This window comes from Accipiter gentilis, chromosome 20, assembly GCF_929443795.1.
Source record: "Accipiter gentilis chromosome 20, bAccGen1.1, whole genome shotgun sequence".
In the NCBI taxonomy this organism is placed as follows: Eukaryota; Metazoa; Chordata; class Aves; order Accipitriformes; family Accipitridae; genus Astur; species Astur gentilis.
In genome coordinates this window covers 12,962,475-12,982,814 of record NC_064899.1, presented here as the reverse complement: position 1 = coordinate 12,982,814, position 20,340 = coordinate 12,962,475, and the positions used below count along the sequence as shown (strand labels likewise).

The 20,340-nt window shown below is 39.9% G+C and overlaps 2 protein-coding genes across 3 annotated transcripts; both read right to left on the bottom strand.

Moving 5' to 3' along the window:
* Window positions 1–752: 752 nt before the first annotated feature.
* On the bottom strand, window positions 753–11,996 carry LOC126048760 (ovalbumin-related protein X-like). Of its 2 annotated transcripts, XM_049824119.1 has the most exons (8): window positions 10,683–11,996; window positions 9,208–9,392; window positions 8,484–8,549; window positions 6,988–7,116; window positions 6,082–6,199; window positions 5,185–5,327; window positions 4,711–4,866; window positions 753–3,093 (listed from the first exon to the last, which is right to left on the bottom strand). In XM_049824119.1, exons 2-8 carry the CDS (start codon window positions 9,373–9,375, stop codon window positions 2,692–2,694), a joined length of 1,182 nt encoding a protein of 393 aa, XP_049680076.1. In that variant the 5' UTR covers window positions 9,376–9,392; window positions 10,683–11,996; the 3' UTR covers window positions 753–2,691. The 2 variants fall into 2 exon arrangements, with proteins under 2 accessions (XP_049680076.1, XP_049680078.1); XM_049824121.1 differs by having other exon boundaries at window positions 8,499–8,549; window positions 9,208–11,996.
* A 296-nt stretch (window positions 11,997–12,292) lies between these two features.
* LOC126048759 (serpin B4-like) lies at window positions 12,293–20,340 on the bottom strand. The gene is made up of 8 exons (XM_049824118.1): window positions 20,249–20,340; window positions 18,837–19,021; window positions 18,264–18,326; window positions 17,537–17,665; window positions 16,144–16,261; window positions 15,672–15,814; window positions 14,762–14,929; window positions 12,293–14,594 (listed from the first exon to the last, which is right to left on the bottom strand). Exons 2-8 carry the CDS (start codon window positions 19,002–19,004, stop codon window positions 14,190–14,192), a joined length of 1,194 nt encoding a protein of 397 aa, XP_049680075.1. The 5' UTR covers window positions 19,005–19,021; window positions 20,249–20,340; the 3' UTR covers window positions 12,293–14,189.

The following is a 20,340-nucleotide window of genomic DNA, read 5'->3' as shown; positions in this document are numbered from 1 at the left end:
TTGACTGTGAGTCAGCAGTGTGTCCTTGTGGCAAAGAAAGTCAACAGCACCATGGGCTGCATTAGAAAAAGCATTGCCAGCAGGTAAAGGGAGGTTATCCTTCTCTGCTCAGGGCTGGTGGGACCACAGCTGGAGTGCTGGTCCAGCTCTGGGCTTTCCAGTACAAAAGAGATGTGGATGTACTGGAGCAGGACCAGAGAAGGGCCACAAAAATGATGAAGTGATTGAAGCATCTGTCATGAGAGGACAGCAGGAGTTCATCATCCCACCAGCCAGGTCTGCCACCCCCTTCATGGGCAATACTTTTCCACTGCCCTTTAAATACTATGCCTTCTACCTGGTCTGTGGTGGCCAGGACTTTGTTGTTTGCTTTGGTGCTTTGTTGTAGGTTTGGTCCAGTATTGCTGAATTTGCATTTTTTGCTGCCTCCTGTTTTCCCTTTTGAGAAAGGGGAAGCTTTTTAAGCTCCATGACTCTTTTGCTTTTTTCCCATTCCTTCATTTTGACATTTGTTGCCTTTCAGGAAACAACGTTGGTCACTGAGGCATAGCTTTGTACTTTAAGCACTTTCCAGTTTAATAATCATAGGAAGGCTAGTTTGCAAATGTAACCCTTTTCAAGTCTTCTGATTGTTTAAGTGTATGGGCTTTTAAATTTAACAGACTGGATCAACTGCTTCTGGCTACAAGAGATGCAAAAGGTGAATAAACTGCTTATGATAAACCCTGAGATGTTGAAATTTTGCATCTCTTGGAACTGTTCATATCACTGCTTTCATTGCTAAAGAACAAACATTGAAGTATACATGGTAAAATAGCTGGTTTTACCACAAAAACCAGCTGAGTCTGTATCACAAATATCCTGAAAATGTTCAAATAACGTGGATATCAAACCTGTAGCACCAGCTTCTTTCCTCTACAGATCTGCTTTTATTATGCCATACTATGTGCTAATGTGGAAATAGCCAACATTAACAACAGAGTTCCTCTTCTCAAGACTCTCAGTGGGGAAATACTTTGCCTAATCGTTGTCAATCGACTTATTCTTTTTTATGCCTTTTGAGTTATATGATTTTCAGATGATTTCGTCATCTAAAATGGCAGAGCTGCTAGAATAGTTGTTTCTTGAAACATTTACCAGACTAATTGTCAGTGCATCTTTAATACCCATTGGAATTGTATTGAAAAATACATAAGAATAAATTAGTACTCCATTGGGCTATTGCTTGGTAATCCGTAATACAGAGAGGAATCAAACTCTAGACGTGTGCATTTATGCATTTATTAAATGCCTAGGAAACCTCATATCTATATGCTTTATTCATTCTAAAAATAGAATTTTATACTAAATTCCATTTTACTCACAACGGTTACCAATGTAACAATATTTTTAAGGATTTGTAGTCCAGAAAACTAATATAAATCTCATGACAAGCATTTGTGATTTTCTTTTATTATGTTAACAAAAAAAAATCAATTTTATGCATCAAAATCAATAATGTATGATTAGAATGAAAACAGGACATAGTATTGAGCCAGTTTATCCATATCTGCATATGGTATTGGACACATAAGAAGAAAAAGACTGAGAATACTAGGATTCTCACATATTTCTTAAAAACAAGAGATGTAGCCTTGAACTATCACAGGAACAAAGAACCCCAGCTGTATTCATGGAAGAATAATGTACTCGAGTTTTGAACTTCACCTGAGGGCTTTCCAGGGACTAATTGAAGTTTACTTGCAAAGCAATCTCAGCAGAGACAAGAATTATTTTGAAAGCTGTGTGTTTCACAAAACTCTCATTGAGAAATCAGATTCTTTAATACCCTGTGGAGGATTTTTCACAAAAAAGCAATATGTTCTCAAATTTGAAGTGTCTTCCAATGTTGTAAACAAGAATTCAGACAGCTCTTTTTCCTGTCAGTTCTGAGTTCTGGATTGTCTGGATCATCTGGATATCCATGTTTCAGGCTTTGAATCTACACTCTGTGAGAAGGCATAACTGCACTCACACAAAGTTAGATCTCTCTGTGCTCTCTGAAGTGGAAGGGAGACTCTCCATGACTTTGGAGAACCTCTGCAAGAAATTCAGAATTAGGTAAGGAACTCATGGGGAGAGGCCAGTTCTGATGATAATGGACATATACACCATTTTCCAGCAGCTAAGTAAAAAATATTAAAATTTACATAGGCACCAGACAATAACCCGCATAGCAGAATCTTATCCACAAGCATCTCCTCCAGACTGGAGATCTCAAACCCCATGTTTCAGGAACAACAACACGGGTTTGTCAGCACAATGCGACCAGGGAATGGGATGAGCACAGCCCATGGCTTTGTGTGTAATGGACTCCGAAGACTTGGAGTCATGCCTACAACTTGTTCCTCGAGTGAAAATCACTTGGCCTCTTCCTGGCTGGTGGGTGCCTCTATTCTCTGTTGGCTCAGTCTTTGCTCAGCTCAAACAATCCTGAAAGCAGTATGAGAAGGGAAAGGAGTAAACATGCTTGTTGCTGTTTCCTCACCTGCCGGTATGTCTATGCTATGGAAGCTTCCCAAATGGGCATTTCTTAGATTAGGCTTTCCACTTGGAGAAAATATTGAAGAGATGAGATTAAACTACAATACTACAGTAAAGGGGGTCTGTTTCTCAGGGGAAGGCAAGAACTATTTCCAGCATTTTCTTTCTTTAGGGGGAACAATATCTACCAAAGAAGAGGATGCTGTTGGTTGGATTGTGTTTGATCAAGAAAAGGAATGGGTGGTCAGCCCTAAACTCTTCAAACTCAGAGGAATGTTTGATGTCTCCCACCACACCCGCGGAGCCAGCCATCTCGGTGCCCTCCTCATTGACTTCCATGTATGCCTCATGGATGGCCTCAGATATCTTCAGGCTCTCTGCTGAAGAGATGCCAGACAGATTGGCCAAAGGGCTGAACAGGTCAGTCATACCCAAGGCCATTAAGACAGATGTAAGGTTATATTTTTGCTCAATCTTCATGCGCGGGAGGTACACTTTCACTCTCTTCTTTTCCATCACGTTGGGACTGGTCCACTCCGTAAGTTTTTCAAAGCTGATTCTGCTCTCAAGCTGCAAAGAGAGGCAGGGAATGAAATGCCTGGGATGCGAATGCAACTTCTTCCTACCATTCATTTTAATCAAGGCTATCATAAGAAAAACAAACCAGAATGGTTCCTGATGTTCATCCTGTCAACATCCTTCTTGTAGTTTATTATTTGCCTGTCCAGTACTGCCTGTGTCACTGTCTTGTTATTCAGTTCCTTACCCACCTGGCACATCGCCTTCTGTCCAACTAATCTTGTGTCTCATGAGGCACAACCCAACAGTTTCACAGCCTAGCAAATTAGACAGTTTGTGAAAGAGATTGCAGAAAAAGGCCATGAAAATTTATCTACAGTTGATAGCACCTAACAAATGCAAACTCTTCTACATCTTTAATAGCTCTACTTTGTAACATAATCCCCAAAAATTGCTGAAATAAGAACAATGGGTTATATATTGCAGGCTGCATCACTTTTTCTCTTTCCTGTGTACGGATAGGTAATTTATTAACAGTTTGATAACTTTATTTGAAATTATTGTCATTGCAATTATGATTTTTTTTGCTACTTCATTCAGAAATCCTGCATGAAGATAAGCCAGTCCACCTGACAGAAGCAAATTAAAGTTTCAAGTTTTGTTTCTGCCTTGCATCTATCCTTTTTTATTTCCTCTTTGCTGTTGGCATCCTGCATTCACTCAGTCATTTATCTTCATTTTCTTCCAAGACCAAGACAAAAGGTTCATTTAATTTTGCATAGCCAGTAGATTATACTTGTATACTTGCCTCACCGCATATTGGTTCCACTTTCTCTATTTCTTTAAAGGACAAAACTGGGTTTTTTACTAGTTTTCATGCATCTGGCAAAAAATGACTCAACCTGACTTAAAGCAGTTTCAATGTTTTCTTTAAATTTCTATGCTGTTGTCATTTTCTGTCCTTGTATGTTCACTGATCCTTTCTGCTGTTGATGTTCATCCCATTAGACCCAAGCCTCTTCTGTTTTCTTTGTTTGATGTGTAATTTCCAAATATCTTCCATGCATTGCCTTTCCATCTCTATATTTAAGACTCTCTGAAGTCTTAACTGATAAAGTCTTATTGATCAGTTAGTTTAGCTTGATTGTTTTACCATTTCAAAATCAAGAATATTTTATTAAGAATATACTTTATCTAACTTTGCTTTTCATTCCATGATGACATAATCACAGCAATTTTTGAAAGCAGCCCATTTATGATGTTTAATGAGGATTTCGTTTAAAAAAAATCATTAGTGATTCCTGCAAAGAATGCCTAATTCTCATCAGTTTTAGCAACATTTCCTCAACAGCTTATATGGGGACGGGGGTGGTCGTGAAATTACCTCTCAATGAAAAAAAACCATCTGCTCACACATGCATCCTCTTCTGCACAGCTACAGCAGCACTACACTCCTTTACCTTTGTTTTATTAGGTGGAGTCCAGGGCTCTCCTAAGAGGACAGTCCCTGCCTGAGCACCTGGTAGCACCTCGGCTGCTGTTGTGCTCCCGTCTGCCCAGCACAGCCATGGTGTGGGCAGCTGGGATGTAAATGGACAGCAAAAGGTCTGAGGGCAGCCAAGTCCCACTGAAGTGATAACGCTTCTGCTTCCCCTGCCAGGGCCATACCTGCTCCAGGCCAGAGACATCATCAGGCAACAGCACCAACATGCTCAGCTCTCCGCTGGCGTACGGAAGCTCCAGGATCTTCATTTTCTCTGCAGCCACCGTTGCCACTTTGAAAGTACTGTTCTGACACATCATTTGCACAGGTCTGCTTTCTTGCTGCAAAAACAGAAACATGAGACGATGTGACCGGGGAGCAATTTTTTCTTTAGGCAGGCAAATGTACAAGCCCTTTGAAAGGGGCAGGATTTGATCTTCAAGCATGTTGCCTTTGAAGAAGAGCTGTGTCTCCATTTTCCTCTCTTGTCTGCTAGTGTGCTCTGGTCAGACACAAGTCTTGCAAACCTGACAGCGACGGGCCCAGCTAAGTCTCCTGGCCAAGGACCACAGCATGTTGCATGTGTAACACCCAGCCTGCTGGTTGTGCAAGCCCACAGCCTGGCTTCCTGGCCAGAAGCTGCTTCTGTACTCTCCTACCTTCGTCATTCTGAAGGGAAATTCCTGAGTGTCGTCTTCTTTAAACGCTGTCTTCCATATCCCTTTGAAGTAAATGGCATTAACAAGGACCAGCACAGTATCAAGATCAACAGAGCCTGGTTCAAGGAAATCTTGGATCTGTCCTTTAAGGAAGAAGCAGGGCAGAGAGGGGTAAGTTTCACAGCAGTGGTCTTGCATTTAGAGGTCAATCAACTTGCTGCTGCTTGACTTGACCTCCTCTTCCAAGGTCTGCATGTGGAATTCAGGTTCATGAGGATGATTTAATACAGAATGACTGGCACCTGGCCAGACATTTCTTCAAGAAGACAGGTAGCTTCTAGAGTGGTATACATCCCCGAGAATATTTCTAACCAGTGCTTGGAAAAAGATTTATATAGAAAAGAAGGAACCAGAGAGGGAAGCAGTGATATCTTCTGTTTCTCACTCTGTTTCTTTCTCACATTTCACTCCGTTTTTATCTCCCACCTCAGCACGATAAATGTACACAAGCTCCTGAATCATTCCTTTCCCACCATCAGCCTAGTGCATGCATTACTTTCTCCACTGGAAGCCCACTTCTTACCCATCCAGCACATCCTCGTAAAATTATGCCAGTGTTCTAGAGAAGCTGGGACTAACCTTGCATGAGTTAAGCTCTCCAGACACAAAAAGTGTGCATATAAAGTGTGCATATCCTGGCACCTCTGCCTTTGCCAGATATGTTTAAAACACATTGTCACTGCCACACAGGTGCCATAGAGTCATCCCTTTCCACAGGAAATATCCACTAATGGGGACAGGAGGAGGAAATGTCTCCTCTAATATTTAGTCTTTCCAGAAGTTGTTCAAATACAGTTGCAAGAGGGAAGTATATTTCAAAATCCTGTCTGACCTTACCATTTGTCTGATTTTCCACCCAGGAATTAATGAGCTGTCTGGCTTGATCTGATGCTGTTTTGAAGTTGACCATTTCCAGACCTGCTCTGTACAGTTTCTTCACACATTTTAAGTAGATCTGTAACGACAGCAATTGTAGCCACCAAACTAGTAATTTTTTAAAAACAGTATGAAGGTGAAATAAAATATGGCCAAAAGGATTTTTATAGTGATGCCACGGTTAGGCTGTTCTTATTGCTTTCTTCCTGGAAGAATCTGCTAAAACTGGGCCAGAAAAACTATTCTGATCCACGACATTTTCAGATCTGGCATTTTTATTACTAGACCAGTTAAGAGTTATATATGGGAAATGTTTAAATATATCCTGGAAGAAAGCCTGATCCAAAAACACTGTTTCAGGTTCATTTCAGAGTGTTTTATTATCATTATGTCAATTCCTTTTCTTTAAAGCATTTTTCCTTATTTTTAAAGACAGGAAGTTTCTTTGATTTAGAATATTTGTACCTTTTGTTTTGAAAATGTCAAATGAAAGATTTTGACACTTTCAAAAGTTGGTTTTGAGGTGAGGTTTCCAAGTGAAGAAATGTGCTGAGGTCAAATTATTTCCTGAAAAAAACCCCAAACAACCTATTAAAATGAAAAGGCCTTGGGGGAGCAAGCAGGGAGAGGGAAATTACATTACCAAATAGTTTTGTTTATTACTCCATTCATTTTTTAATAGGGCTATCTTTTTCCTGCAATTGTTTTCCATTCAGGGTATTGTCAGGGCTGTGGCAAAGGGAAAAGGCATGGAATTACACACCAGCGGAGACCACTGGATTAACAGATCACCTACTCTGGCCAGTCCTCCTAAGATTACATGTTTATACAGGGTTTAGCAAGAAATCACTCTAATGTACAACTCACCGGTAGGATTGGACGTGTCTTTTCAGCATAGAGTCTGTTGGCAATATGGAGTGAATAATTGGCTTTTGGTGCAGTGATATCAGAAAGAAGTTCTTTAAACAGTATGTGGATATTCATAGACTTGCCACACTGAATTGTTGATAAGAAGATAAAAAGGTATAGCTGTTAGCTTATTTTACTAGGAAGAGAATTATTTATAAGGTACAAATAACATGTGAAAAGATGCATTTGGACATTTGCAAATGAACGTGTACTACAGTCTGAAAGCTCCAACACAAGCAACTAAGGATGTACAATTACTTCATAACATATGATGGCACTCATTCTAGGTGATAACAAGCAGAAAACCTCAGTTATTAATCTGAAACCATATGGCTCAGGACTGAGGTGACAAAAAGAAAAAGTCAGATGTCAATGATTGCAATTGGCGAGTTGTCATCGCCAATGACATCGCTAGTTGCCTCTAGTTCCCAGCTCCTTCTTGCATTTTCATGGCAGCTTACTGCTAAAGCTGCAGATGGGAGAAGAGTGCTAGATGACAAGGGAGTCAGGAAATGTCTCATAATGTAGTGAAAAAATGGATCAAGCCCCGAGAAGAGTGTTCCAGATGACACAGGCTAATAGTGTGTAAGAAAAATGCGCAAAGATAAACAGTGGCTGGGACTTCATTTTATGAGAAGGAGAATTCTGTTGAACTGCTCCTTTCTAAATGCTTAACCAGCCACTAAATGCTTTAGCGGATATTATGTTTATTTTTCTTTATTTAAAACAAACAAACAAACAAACAAAACCAACCAAACAAACAAACACAGAACCCCCCCCCAACACCAAAAAAAGTGTCCTTGTGGATCCCAAGTGGATGGGGACAGGCCAAGGAGCATGGCTTGTGTTATATTTACAGAGGCAGCAGATTAACATGGAGGAAAGCACACAGGTGATATCAAGGTACCAGAACCCCTCATGGTGTTCTTGGGATAGCAGTGGGAATCGGAGGCTGGAAACGTCCCTGTAGCTTTTGGAAGACTGTGATTACTTTCCAGCCTTTGAGGCTTCTGGGCTTTTTTCTGCCGAAGCATCCTCCTGCCCAACTTTGAAGTCTCAGCTGCAAGTCTGACTGCTGCACCCTGGCTCCAGGTGCTGAGCCCCTTTCAAGTGCTGTGCCCCAGTAGCACTTGCAGGTGTGCATATGCTCATCTACTCAAGAAGGCACCCTGGTGCCCAAAGCATCTCATCCTGTCCTGACACTTGTTCTGCTGCAATATATGTAGCCTGTCTTCTTTTTCTGGTTTGGTTTTTTGTTGGTTGGTTGGTTGGTTTTGGTTGTTTGGGTGTGGGGTGGTTGGTTTTTTTTTTTTTTTTTGGGGGGGGGGGGGTGTAACTTACACCTCCTAAATTAAGAGCATTAGCAAAGGTTTGGGAAGGTGTTGAACCTACTTGAAGCACAGTCAGAACAGTCTATTCTCAGGAGAAAAAATGTGAAAGAGAAAAAAATGTACCTTAGATTTCTGTACCTTGGTCTGAATAGTTCCTCCAAGTCCTGCAATTTTGTCAAAGTGAAGAACCTGCAATTGAAAGTAGCAATAGAAGAAATTAAGTGCGTGAAGTCCACTGAGAGTCACTGGTGTCTGTGTTGAAATTGTAGGTTTGGACTCACTAGGTCTGATTAGCACAAAGATGAACTGAGAAGTTTCATGTAAGCTTTAAATCAGGTTTTTTTACTGCATGTGCTGCACTGAAAATTTGTGACTATGATCCTCAGCTTAGATCTCTCCTTTTCTAGTTGATGGTACTCAGTCTATAAACCAGCTGCAACCTTACTGTATTGTATCTATAACTGTGACTGTTGTTTGCTGAATGTTTCATCTTTTGTATATTACAGGTTGTCCTTTCCACCTGGAAAGAACCAGGTGTGTGAGATAATATAAATTGAAGCAAGATACCTGCCTCAACCATTCTTCAAGACTGCTCTTTCTTAATGGAAGCCAAAGGCTGTTCTTGTCCTTCATGGGGAAAAGCAATGGTAAGTGAAAACTCAGCTCCAGGTCCAAACCTCATGGTTTGGAATGCCATTCTTTTTTCTAGGCAGCTTTGAACCCAGTGCCAAATGTGAGAGTGTGACTTTCTCCCCTCAACTGGGGAAAGTCCCAAAGATGTAAATGGATAATCTGTTGCTGTGTTAAACGAGATCAAAAGGAGTTTGTATCCATTTATGTAACTTACCTTCTCCATCTGATACTCGGTGTTACCTCTTGCTCCCAGATAAACCATGGCCAAGGCTGCAATGATGCTCAGGGGTGAATAGAAGATGTTGTCATTGGCATGGTGGACTTTCAGGTCTTTGAATACATCAAAAGAAAATTCTGCATTTGCTGCACTGATGGAGCCCATTGTGAAATCAGTGTTATCTGAGGCAAACAGAAGTATTACTGTATAGTGGTGATATGTAGCAGTTGTTTTACTGTCAATAGTCAAGAAACTGCTAGTTCATTGCTGGTTTTGTGAATGATGTGAAGCTCACAAATTCTGTGATCATTAGAAATATGGTAACTCCTGACCCATTTATCTCTGGATGCATGTTTGTTTTCTTCCAGCAAAATATTAGCTTATCATCAAGATAGTATTTTGTAGTTGCCTTTTAGGAAACAGATAGCTTCATTCATGTTCAATATGGTAAATACAATACTGAATCGATGAGTTTCCCTATGGTCATCCAGAGTACTCTGAATAATGATTGAGACAATGCAAGCTTTGTATTTAATTTCTTCTGCGGTTGCTCTGGACCATGCTCTGGATCTTTAAATCAAATGTAGTCAACTCACTATACTCTTAGTGTATTTCTTACTGTTGCTTAGTACAACCAGTCACAAATTTGGAGGTTGCTTTGTTGTAGTTTATAGGAATAACAGGAGTAAGTTGCTCTGTAAACCCAGCCAGTTGCTTAGATTCTGAACTATAGATTTAAGGGGGTTCTTTCCTGTAGTCCCATTTCAGACAATTAATCTCTGCTGAGGCTTTTTTGTTGAGAAAAAGCACAAGCATATATATCACAAATATGGGGTTTGGCAGTACACCTTGAAACAGCGTAGAGCTGCATTCATTCATTCAAATGCAATTCCTGTAGATGCAAATGAATGTGATATGTTAAGGACAGTCATTGAAACCTGCAGTCATTCTCTGTTTTGAATCTGAGGCCAAGGAAGTTGCATACCGTTCTTTTGTCTCTAAAACAGTTAAAGTTGGAGGAATAGCAGCATATCCATAGTTTGGAGCAGATGTGGTTGATTATGTGACCTGAGAGGCATCTGGTGCTAAATCACAGACTTTGTGAATTGTCATACTGTACCTCACCTGTGTTCTCCAGAGAGCGAGATTGAGAAAAAAGAAATGCCTTTATTCCCAAAATAACTATTGAAATTATAAAAGAACTGTTTTAATGTCACACCAGATTTTCAACAAAAAAGAGGTATTTTTACTCAAAGCTATGGTGTACACACACTCATATTTTGCACACCTCAATGTATTTGACAATCAAACAGTATAAGCTATATTGATAAGGCAAGGTAAAATTACTGTATATGCTGTCTTTTTACATATCTATCTTATACTTACCTTAAAGTTCTTAAACAAAATATCACTTTTTTTCCATATTAAAGAATACAAATTAGAAGTTATATTTTACTTGGAGAAATACTTACCCCACAAACTTCAAAGAGGCGCGTAATAATCCAGCTTGCCAGCTGAACCTAAACAGATTCTCTGTGCTCTTGGTGATATATATTGTACCATTGGAGACACTCCCACTGTTAGCCTTTAAGGAGTCATCTTTTGAGTCACGAACCTTTCGTCACAATCTTTTGATTCATTGCACTTTGAAACATTGCGTAGACCAATCTTAGACTGGTACTTTATCTGCAGCAAGACAACCTTTATTTATTGAAGTAAAACCTAATTTAAAAAATTATTTATTTAAGCTTTTGCTGTAACTTATAAGGCTGTACCAAAGCAATTGGAGTTCAAGCCTAAAACTATGTCTCATGCAGTTCTTTTGAATTTACACATTAATGTGATTGGGCCATAATAGGTAACTAGAGCCAAATAAAAAACAAGTGCAAAAAACTGCAGAAAAACAGTGTTACAAATATATCCAGCAACACATAATATATTTTTAATAAACCTAGCTGTTACATCAGATCAGGTGATTCTCACAGTCAAGTGAAGCTACAGAGCCCAAATTATTACAGGAAAATAAGCCCCAGTCACAGTGCAGTGATCTGGGAGTGAGCAAACACTTCCCACCACAGTCCATCATTAGTGAGCATCCATGGATATAGCTGAGGAAAGAGTCTTGTATTGCCAGGGAGTGCAAAAAAGTGCATCAGTCCCTGAAAACCTAAGCTGTTTCTCTTCTTCTCATCTATGAGGCACTGTAAGTACAGAAAGCACTGTAACACAGTACTCCCACCAAGCGTGAAGGGAAAAGTGGATACTGGGCTAACAGCTGAAGGTCTGATATATATGCAACAACTCACTACAGAGTCTGTGCAGTGGAACAGAGGGAAGTTCCTCATGGACAGTGACCATGATGTTGCCAAAACAAGGCAATTCCAAGCAGAGCCAGCTGCAGGATGGTCATTCTATTCAGACAGTTTTGAAATGGATTTTTTCCATGTAAGAACAAAGCCAAAACCTTCTGTTTATTTTTCAAGACCAAAATAGTACTGAGAGCTGTTTTGATCTGCCAAAATGCAGAAGTATGTTCCTGGAGTCCAAGGATTGGTGTGGTTTATAGGTTGCACTTGCTAAAAGCACAGCCACATCTATTTCTGTACCTAGGTGAGACCAAAGTTTTTTACCTGAGGTGAAACTAAAGGATCTACAGCATACATGTGGAGGAGGGGAGAAGGGCTCTGCAGAGAAAGCATGTTTTGCTAAAACTTTATTTTGATGAAAACATTTAGAGCAGCAGTGTTGAGATGAATTAGAGGTCTGAGGGTGGGCATGGCAGAGGAAGAGATTTGAGGAACAGTCAGAAATTACATATTTGCTGGGCTGTAAGTGAGACCCCAGAGTATTCAGGTATTCAGCAATGGATTTGAACCAGCCAGTAGGATTTAAATGATGATTGAGGGTCAAATTTTAATTTTCATTCTCCGCAGGTCATGGCAACAAGGCCCATGGTACACGCACAGGCCATTCTCATAGATCTTCCATACCTACCTTTTTACTATGGCAGGTGAATAAACTACAGAATCTGTCTGCAGGAACATTCATGGTCTGTTAGACAATCATAATGCACAATATCAAATATAATTCAATTGTAAAAAGCTATTACTCTTTATTGAATAATAGAGTTGATGAGCAGTAAAGAAACAAATCTGGCATCTGTAAAGGCCATAGGGGTGGATAATAGAAATCCCAAATTTGTACATATTAAGTCACAGAGCATACAGCAGTAGGTGCACCCTCTGTGAAAGGGAAACGGAGCTGCTTTACCCTTACCAGTGTGTTTTGTGTAGGTGCACCCTCTGTGAAAGGGAAAGGGAGCTACTTTACCCTTAACAGTGTGTTTTGTTTTGCTGAAATGTATGCATGAAATGTAGAGCCTGATAATTGGAGTGGTTTTCAGGTTCCCAACTCAGAATGAACTTTTTGTCTGAGAGTGTTATAGCAGTGATGAGGATGGGAAAAACTAAAGACAGTAAGCAGCTTTCCTCTCACCTTGTTCAATGTTCCTTATTCTGTGAACTGGGCTGCTGTAGCTTTTACTTTATTCTATCAAACCATTACTGCCTGAGGGCACAGGTTTTCTGTGGAAAGAGCTGTAGTGTGTCTTGTCTTATTCTCCCATTTTCACATATTCACATTAGCGTTCCAGCTACTGGTCAGCAGTTGCTTAAATATGCCTTTGGGTCATCCACGAAGAGCTTTCCCGAGCACTCACACTCCTTTGTATGCTCTGGTTCAATGTGTTTGTCCTGTGTGGACATCTGTGAAGCATGCACCTGAAGGACATAACTGGCCCTGCACAGACAGCCAGCTCTTTGCCTAATGTCCAGTGCCTAAATTTAGCATGATGAATATTTAAAAATGGGAGGTAGACAAAAATGTCACTTACATTTTTGAAAGGATTACCATTGTCTTTACTTGCTATATTAGACTACTCCTCTGTCCACTTAATTCTGCAGACTACTACATTTAATATTTAGTTTGCAGTGGTTTTATTATGATAAATGGAACAAATACAGGCTACCCACCTAAATACCATCACTATAGATGATTTATTAGGTTTTTATGCTAATAAGGAATAAAACAGATGTAGCAAGAAACTCATGGTATCTAAGGCACAAAGAGACCTGGTGTTTAGAAGTGAGAATGGCTTATCACTGCTTAAAGTTTTATGTGGGAATTAAGCGTCTAATCACAGAGCAGGCCTTGTCAGAAAAGGCCTTCCATTATTCTGAAACCCTATTTTTGTTCTGTGGAAGTTTAAGAAGAAGTTGGAGAACTTTCTAGCACATACAGGGTTTCTCACAGAAAAAAATAAGCAATGTGTCTGCCCTGCTTGAGAACAAGCAAAATTACACCAGAAAAGTCTTCGGCTTTCTCTGGTCTCTGAGAACAAATCCTGAGTGTTCCAGCTTGAACCATTACCCCCAATTAATGTTTAAAGGAGGAGTCCCACAGGAATACTTTGCTACTCCCATACAAAGTGGCACCTGTACAGAGGTTGGGTAGGTAAAGTTAAAAGAGACTGAGTACCTTTGTTTATCCTTTTAATGCAGTTCCCTATCCTCCTGTCTCCTTGATGTGGGAGAATGGTGTGGGAGAATCTTTACGGCACTAAAATCATGGGTTCATTGGAGGCATAGTACATTAGGAAAGGCTCAAAGTAAGATTTTCTATGCAGATGTCTCTAGAGGCCTACAGCTCTTTGGCAAATATCATACAGTGTATTTTAAGGTAGATGTCATTTTAGTGAGGCCTCCTAAAAGTAAAACATGCCTGAAGTCGATGTTAGAAAGGAAATGGTTAACATCTTTTAGGTTTTTATCTCTAGTTTGGCTCCTATTAGATAGTCTTTTTTGCACCAAATTAACACATTAGGATAAAGTCTAGGGAAAACATGCTCGTCTTTTGTCTTCGCTGTTTGCCAATGGGGATGTTAGTGGGGACAAAGATCTAATTTCCAAAATAACCTCCACTTAAGGGGAGGAATATCTTCCAAAGAAGAGAATAGTGTTGGTTGGGTTGTGTCTGATGAAGAAGAGGAATGGATGGTCAGCTTTGAACTCATAAGAAATTGGGCGACACAGAGGTACTGCAACAAGCCCCATGGCACCAACTGCTTCCGTGCCCTCTTCATTGACTTCCACAAATGACTTCTGAATGGCCTTGGACACAACCAAACCGTCTTTCGTAGAGATTCCTGACAAATCAGCTTTTCCCCAGTCAAAAACATTCATCACTCCCATCTCCTGGAGAGTTTTGTTGAGAACATAACTTTCCTCCATCTTGAACTGAGGCAGGTACACCTTCACTCTCAGCTTTTGCATTCTAGCCGAGCTGGTCCATCCTGCTAGCTTTTCATACGTGAGGGTGCATTCAAGCTGTAAGGCAGTATTGATAATAATGATTGACACCATAATGAATGGAAGGAAAAGGTAATAAGGTTCAGCTTTTCCTGCTTTTCTTCTGACCACACTGGAGTAATGTTAAAGAATTGTCCTGTTTGCAGACTTTTATGTATGCTACTAGAGAGAAAAGGAAGTATTACCTGTTCTAGGCCAGTAAAGTCCTCACAGACAACTTCAGGAAGAAGAATGAACATGCTCAGTTCATTATTAAAGTATGGGAGCTCTATCACTTTCATTTTCAGTTCCTCTATGATGGCCATGTTAAAATAACCTTCTTGAAACATCATCTGCACTGTCCTTCTCTCATTCTGGAACATATAAAACATGTTAAACAGAAAATACAGAAATGATCACCCTGGTTTTAATTGGTTTCAGTATTGAGATTAGAGTTGAGTCCAGAAACATTATTTACACTGGTCATGAGTTTAATGTACTTGTAGCATTGATGTGTTCTTCTCTCTTAACTGTAGCTTCAGTGAAGTTACCCATTTTAGAAGCATAAAACCTACTTTTCCATTTCTACTGGTGCCAGATCACTTTACTCATAACTCTCTGGTTACATCCTTTTTTCTTCTGGCCTGTCAGATGAGGAAACTGATGCATCTGATGCAACCATGAATCTAAATTCTTCATGAATAATGTATACATTCTCCTGAGATAATTTGTCTTTAGCTCATTTTCTCCTGAAAACAAACACTGTTCTGTTGGTAAATCGTAGCAGAGGAACAGAATCCTCAAATTCAGTCCCAAAAGTAGACTTTTTGAAACAGCATCCTTAGCTGCAAAATCCCCAACTGAGTTAGTGCATGTGCTCAGTGACTTTGGCCCAACCAGGATCTCAGCTGCATGAGACTCACTTCTGATGTGAACTAACAGAAAAAGCTACAAATTTGGTTACCAAACAGGATAGAAGATGTAGCTTTCTATTGTTCTAGCTGAAGACCAGTATTTTTTCTTGGGATAACAGGAGGAAAGCTCCCATCTGTTGTTATAGGAGACAGACGTCTGATTTCCATCCCCCAGCTGTTTCAGTTCCTGCCCATACTGTACCTTGTTCAGTTGGAAATATGTTTCCTTAGTGTCTTCTTTCTTAAATTCTACTGCCCACTTTCCTTTAAAATATATAGCATTGACCAGGACCAGCACAGTAGAGGGATCAATAAACCCAGCAGAAAATAGGTCTTTGATTTTACCTTTAAAAATAATGAATTAAGAATTATTAATTTGTTCAGGCAATCTGCTGCATTTGGCTATTAATAATTGTTTCTGGAAATCTGAAAAGTAGTATAATACTGTCTAGGCAAATAACAAAAAAGTTTATGTACAGCTTTTGAAGCCAGGAACTCAAGGCATTTTGATGCTTCTTCCTACATTTATTTCCTATTGAGCAAAAAAATGCGGTAAGTGTTTAATATATAAACATCTTGCTAACTTTGGAAAAAAGGTGGAAACTGAAATTCAGACATGATATTCCTAACTGGTTCAATTGCAAACCAAACAACCTGCAGATTTTCTTCTTTACCTTTTGTCTCATTTTCCACCCAGAAGTTAATCTTCTCTCTGGCTTCTTCTTCAGTGTATTTAAAATTAACTGGTTCCAGTTCTGCTCGATAGAATTTCTTTGTGGAGTCCAAGTATTGCTGGAAAGTACAAATGACAGAAGTTTATTGCAACATGGTGATTTTTGTAAGAGATAATTTCATGGCTTTAGGATAATTCCATGTAGTAGATCAGGAAGAAAGGAACGAGTAAAAAAAGGTATATGTAAGAATTTCACTGAAATAACTCCACCATTCAGTTTTTAGAGAATGATTATTCATAAAAAACATATTTGTAAATATATTTTTCTGTATTTTCAAGCACCACTGAGCAGCAGAAATGTCTCAGCACAGTAAAAATATCTAAGATGAAAACCTGGTATCCTTTCTTTAAGCTATATATCATTGTTATGCTGACTGCTTTCCCCCAGCCACCAAATGAAGAAGGTTGCCTTATTTTGAACAAATAACCAGGACTTATAATATCACGATGAGATGTGTGTGTGTGTGTGTGTGTGTGTGTATAATATATACACACACACACACATCTCATCGTGATATTATATATATATATATTACTCTGTGTAGATATATACACTGTAAAACTTATAAGTTGTATTAAGTATAAAACTTTTCCAGGCTTCTGGTCACCTTTTTCTGGCTCTGAAAAATCTCTCTTTACATAGAGTACCAAGTTTTGGAAGCAAGATGAATCTTGATTTGAAAAGAGAAAGATGGTTACAGAAATAAAACAGCACTGTTTCTAGCAATACTCTTATAAACACCTTAAGGCTGGTTCCCTGAGGAAATTCCACTTAAATTGACAAAAATCTCAAAGATGCTACTTTCCTCTAAGCCTTGCTTGAAAAGGTAGCAGGAATCACAGAGTCCCATATTCACATAGACTCTGAAGAAAAGGTGGAGGAGTGAGTACAGTCATTTTATTAGAAACAGAGAAGACACTGGGGGAGAAAAAAAGTCTTCTGCTGGTCACAGATCTTTGTTCCTTGAAGAGAAATGATGCAGCAAGCACCAGTTCTGTTAGACACCAGGTGTGCATGGCAAGGATATATTGATGGTGAATAATGCCATTGCATTTCCTGGAATGCCCAGGAAGAGCTGTTACTGTAGATCTGTTTCTTTATATAAAAGCTTTTAAGTCGTGGCTTCCCAGTGCTCTGCTGTTCCCCACGTCTAATCACTGGGCAACTGAAATGGAAAGGCTTCCTGACTGCAGGACCTGTGGAGTGCAGTCATTTGGCAGCATACCCTGATGGTGCTGTCGTGTTTAATTTCCCTTTGTACTTTATGATGGAAGAAATTCTGCTGAGCTCATAACTCCCAGGAGCTGTTAAAATGGACACCACGGCCACTTACCTGGAAGAAGGGATAAGTAATTTCTCCAAAAAGCCTGTTGGCAATGGTGAGAGAGCAGCCTGGTCTGGGTTCACTGACTGCAGTCAACAGAGTCTGGAACTGGGAATGGACTCCTCCAGCCTCTTCGCACTTCAAACAGAAGTTTCATGGTAGGCTTGAGCTTTCCTATGCAAAGCTGGACCTGAGAGTGAATTGCAGCCTCTCTCTCTATGAGAAGCCTGACTCCACCTAGTTGATATAGGCATTGGAATGAATGCATCAGGACACCACCTCCAAATCCCCCTGTACCAGATGTACAGAATGACAAAAGGATTCCCCTTCAGGCCCCCACTAGCCCACCTCCAAATCCCATTGTATCCTAAAGTGATGGCTTTGAGAACACTGAGCAAAAGTCTGCTGGCTTAGAGCCTGGGAGGAGCAAGCTGCAAGGTGCCTTTGGTATGTCCTGTAGAAAAAACTTTACAGGTGACAATTTAAGCACTTATCACCTTTTAGATTGGTACTACTGTTTTGGTTAGAAACCTGTAATGAGAGGTCTTAGCTGTTGAAATGTGTGATCTCATAAGGGCCCTTAAATAACTAATAAAAGAACAGTAATAAGCAGGTCTGCAAATCTAGACAGAGAGGCTGCTCAACTCTGCCATGCTTTCTGATTAAGTGATTGTTTGCAAGGAAAAGGGCTGACAAACCGGTACCTGTTTCTTCATCTCAGAGCTGCGACTCTTACCTTCTCAGAAGGGTATCTGTTTCCCTGGCTTGTACTGCTCAAAACTTCACTGAAATGAAATACCTGCAATGTAAATGTTGGGTGAATGCAGTTGAGTGACAGTACCTCAAGCTAAAAGAGTGTGTTGCAAGCCTATCCCAAAATGCAGCCAGACAGTCAATGGGGAAAGTCTCGTTTGTCCTTTATCATGAGATCCTTGCAAGCGAACAAGAAGTTTTTGTAGAGGGTGAGCTCATGAAATCTTTGAAATCTTTCTTCTTAAGAAAGAAGATTTTGGGTATCCAGGGAGGCAGAAGACCATGTCAAAGGGAACCACCGCTTCTGAGCCCTGGAGAGTGGAGGGTTACCTCCAAAACACTTTCTTAACACTGATGTATTCATTGAACGATCAATTACTGTAATAGTGTTTAATCTGAAAAAGTTTAGTATTAGGAATAGCATAAGAAAGGGTATTTTTAAAGGGCTCTCTGTATGCATTACTCTTTTGGATGCTTAGGAACTATATCAGATGGTACTATCGCCTTTTGTCTCATATCTTGCCACCATCCCCTCTTCAGAGCAAAGGAAACCCACCTTCTCAATCTGTTCGAGTGTGTTGCCCCTGGCTCCGAGGACAACCATCCCAAAGGCAGCTGAGAGACTTAGTGGGGAGAAGAAGATGTTTTCATTTCTTTTTCTTTTGCTCAGCTCTCTGAAAAAGTCAAGACAGAACTTGGCATTGGCTGCGCTGAGAGAGCACATTGTGGCACTGCGATTGCCTGCAACAAGGGAAACAAAGATTTAGGCTTCTCATCCTTATGCCTGCTAAGCGTAGATGCCTTGGTAGAGCACGGTAAGGTTTTCTGCAGTAGTGTATCTGAATTGTTCCGCACTTCATGGAAGATTCCTGAATCACCATGTCTGGGATTTCACAGTGAATCTGAAAACCAGTACCCTGAATGGCGGGAGAAACACATTTTCAGAAACAGTATTCTGAGTTCAGCTGTTTTTCCAGCTCAAGCAATAGCTATGGGTTCATTATTTAGCCCTAACTTTGTTCTAACCACAGTCCCAGCTCACTTTGTGTCCCAATCTTTCTTGCCTCAAGTCCTCTAGGCATAGCACTTATTAATTACAGCCCTTGATCACACCTCACCCTCTGTGTCTCTCTCTACAAACTTTGTGTGTATTTATCAGCTGTGTCTCACATACTGTGTCCTTCTAAGGCTGGTTGCTTAACAAACATTTGACAGAAAATTGAACTACATATAGACTCACTTAGCAAGATTTTCAACAAAGGCACATCGTGTATTAGTGGAAAATCCCAGTCATATTTTTTATTTTATCTGCAGCTTTAACGCTTTTCCCACATATACTTCAGTTACAATCACAATTATTACTAGCAGATGACCTTTAATGTTCTGCAAAACTCCTCACATCTTACACCTAGGACAGAGTTCCTTTCTTATGAAAGCCTTTTCCCAGTGCCTTCATCCAGTAAAGTGATGTAGAGGCATCTAATCCCTTAGAAAGTCAGTGTTTTAGAGTTTCCACTATTCTAAGTCACTTTTGGTTTGATTCTTACTGACTCTGAATAACTTTCTCCCCAGATGTGGAAGATACCTTTCCCCCATTACACAAGAAGAATTAAATTATCTATATAAGTATTTAAAAGATGGAATGGTGTAGAAAGATAATGCTCTCATAAATTACCATTCTGGGTTATGCAGAAGAAGTGGGAAAAGGTTTGGTTTTAATCTTCTTTAGAAACACACCCGGTAAAGCCATTGTACAACTTAAGCACAGCTTCATCACACAGCCCATACATTTTAATGTAATTCAAAACATTGCACAGAATCTTAAAAAATATTCTAACTTCCTCAAAATATTATATACAGTATATATGTGCTAAGTACATCACTAATGCACATATCAATCTTTAGATATTTCATGCTTATGTCATTTGTAATGTAAGCATTAGAATTAAAGGTCAGGGCGATATTTACCTTCTCCTCAGGACTGATGGTGTCAAGTTGACTGTTGAGCTTGATGACAGGGCTTCTGGAGCAATGGGATATAAAGCCATTGCCACTCCCAG

What these genes read in the sequence shown, in the direction of transcription:
- LOC126048760 (XM_049824119.1), bottom strand. Translation starts at nt 9,375, where the DNA reads ATGGGCTCCATCAGTGCAGCAAATGCAGAATTTTCTTTTGATGTATTC. An exon ending in CCGAGTATCAGATGGAGAAG is followed by an intron (nt 8,550 to 9,207) that starts GTAAGTTACATA and finishes TTTCAATTGCAG; the next exon opens with GTTCTTCACTTTGACAAAAT. An exon ending in ATGTCTCTGGCCTGGAGCAG is followed by an intron (nt 3,094 to 4,710) that starts GTATGGCCCTGG and finishes CTCTCTTTGCAG; the next exon opens with CTTGAGAGCAGAATCAGCTT.
- LOC126048759 (XM_049824118.1), bottom strand. Translation starts at nt 19,004, where the DNA reads ATGTGCTCTCTCAGCGCAGCCAATGCCAAGTTCTGTCTTGACTTTTTC. An exon ending in TTACTTATCCCTTCTTCCAG is followed by an intron (nt 16,262 to 17,536) that starts GTAAGTGGCCGT and finishes TGTACTTTCCAG; the next exon opens with CAATACTTGGACTCCACAAA. An exon ending in GGTGGAAAATGAGACAAAAG is followed by an intron (nt 15,815 to 16,143) that starts GTAAAGAAGAAA and finishes TTATTTTTAAAG; the next exon opens with GTAAAATCAAAGACCTATTT.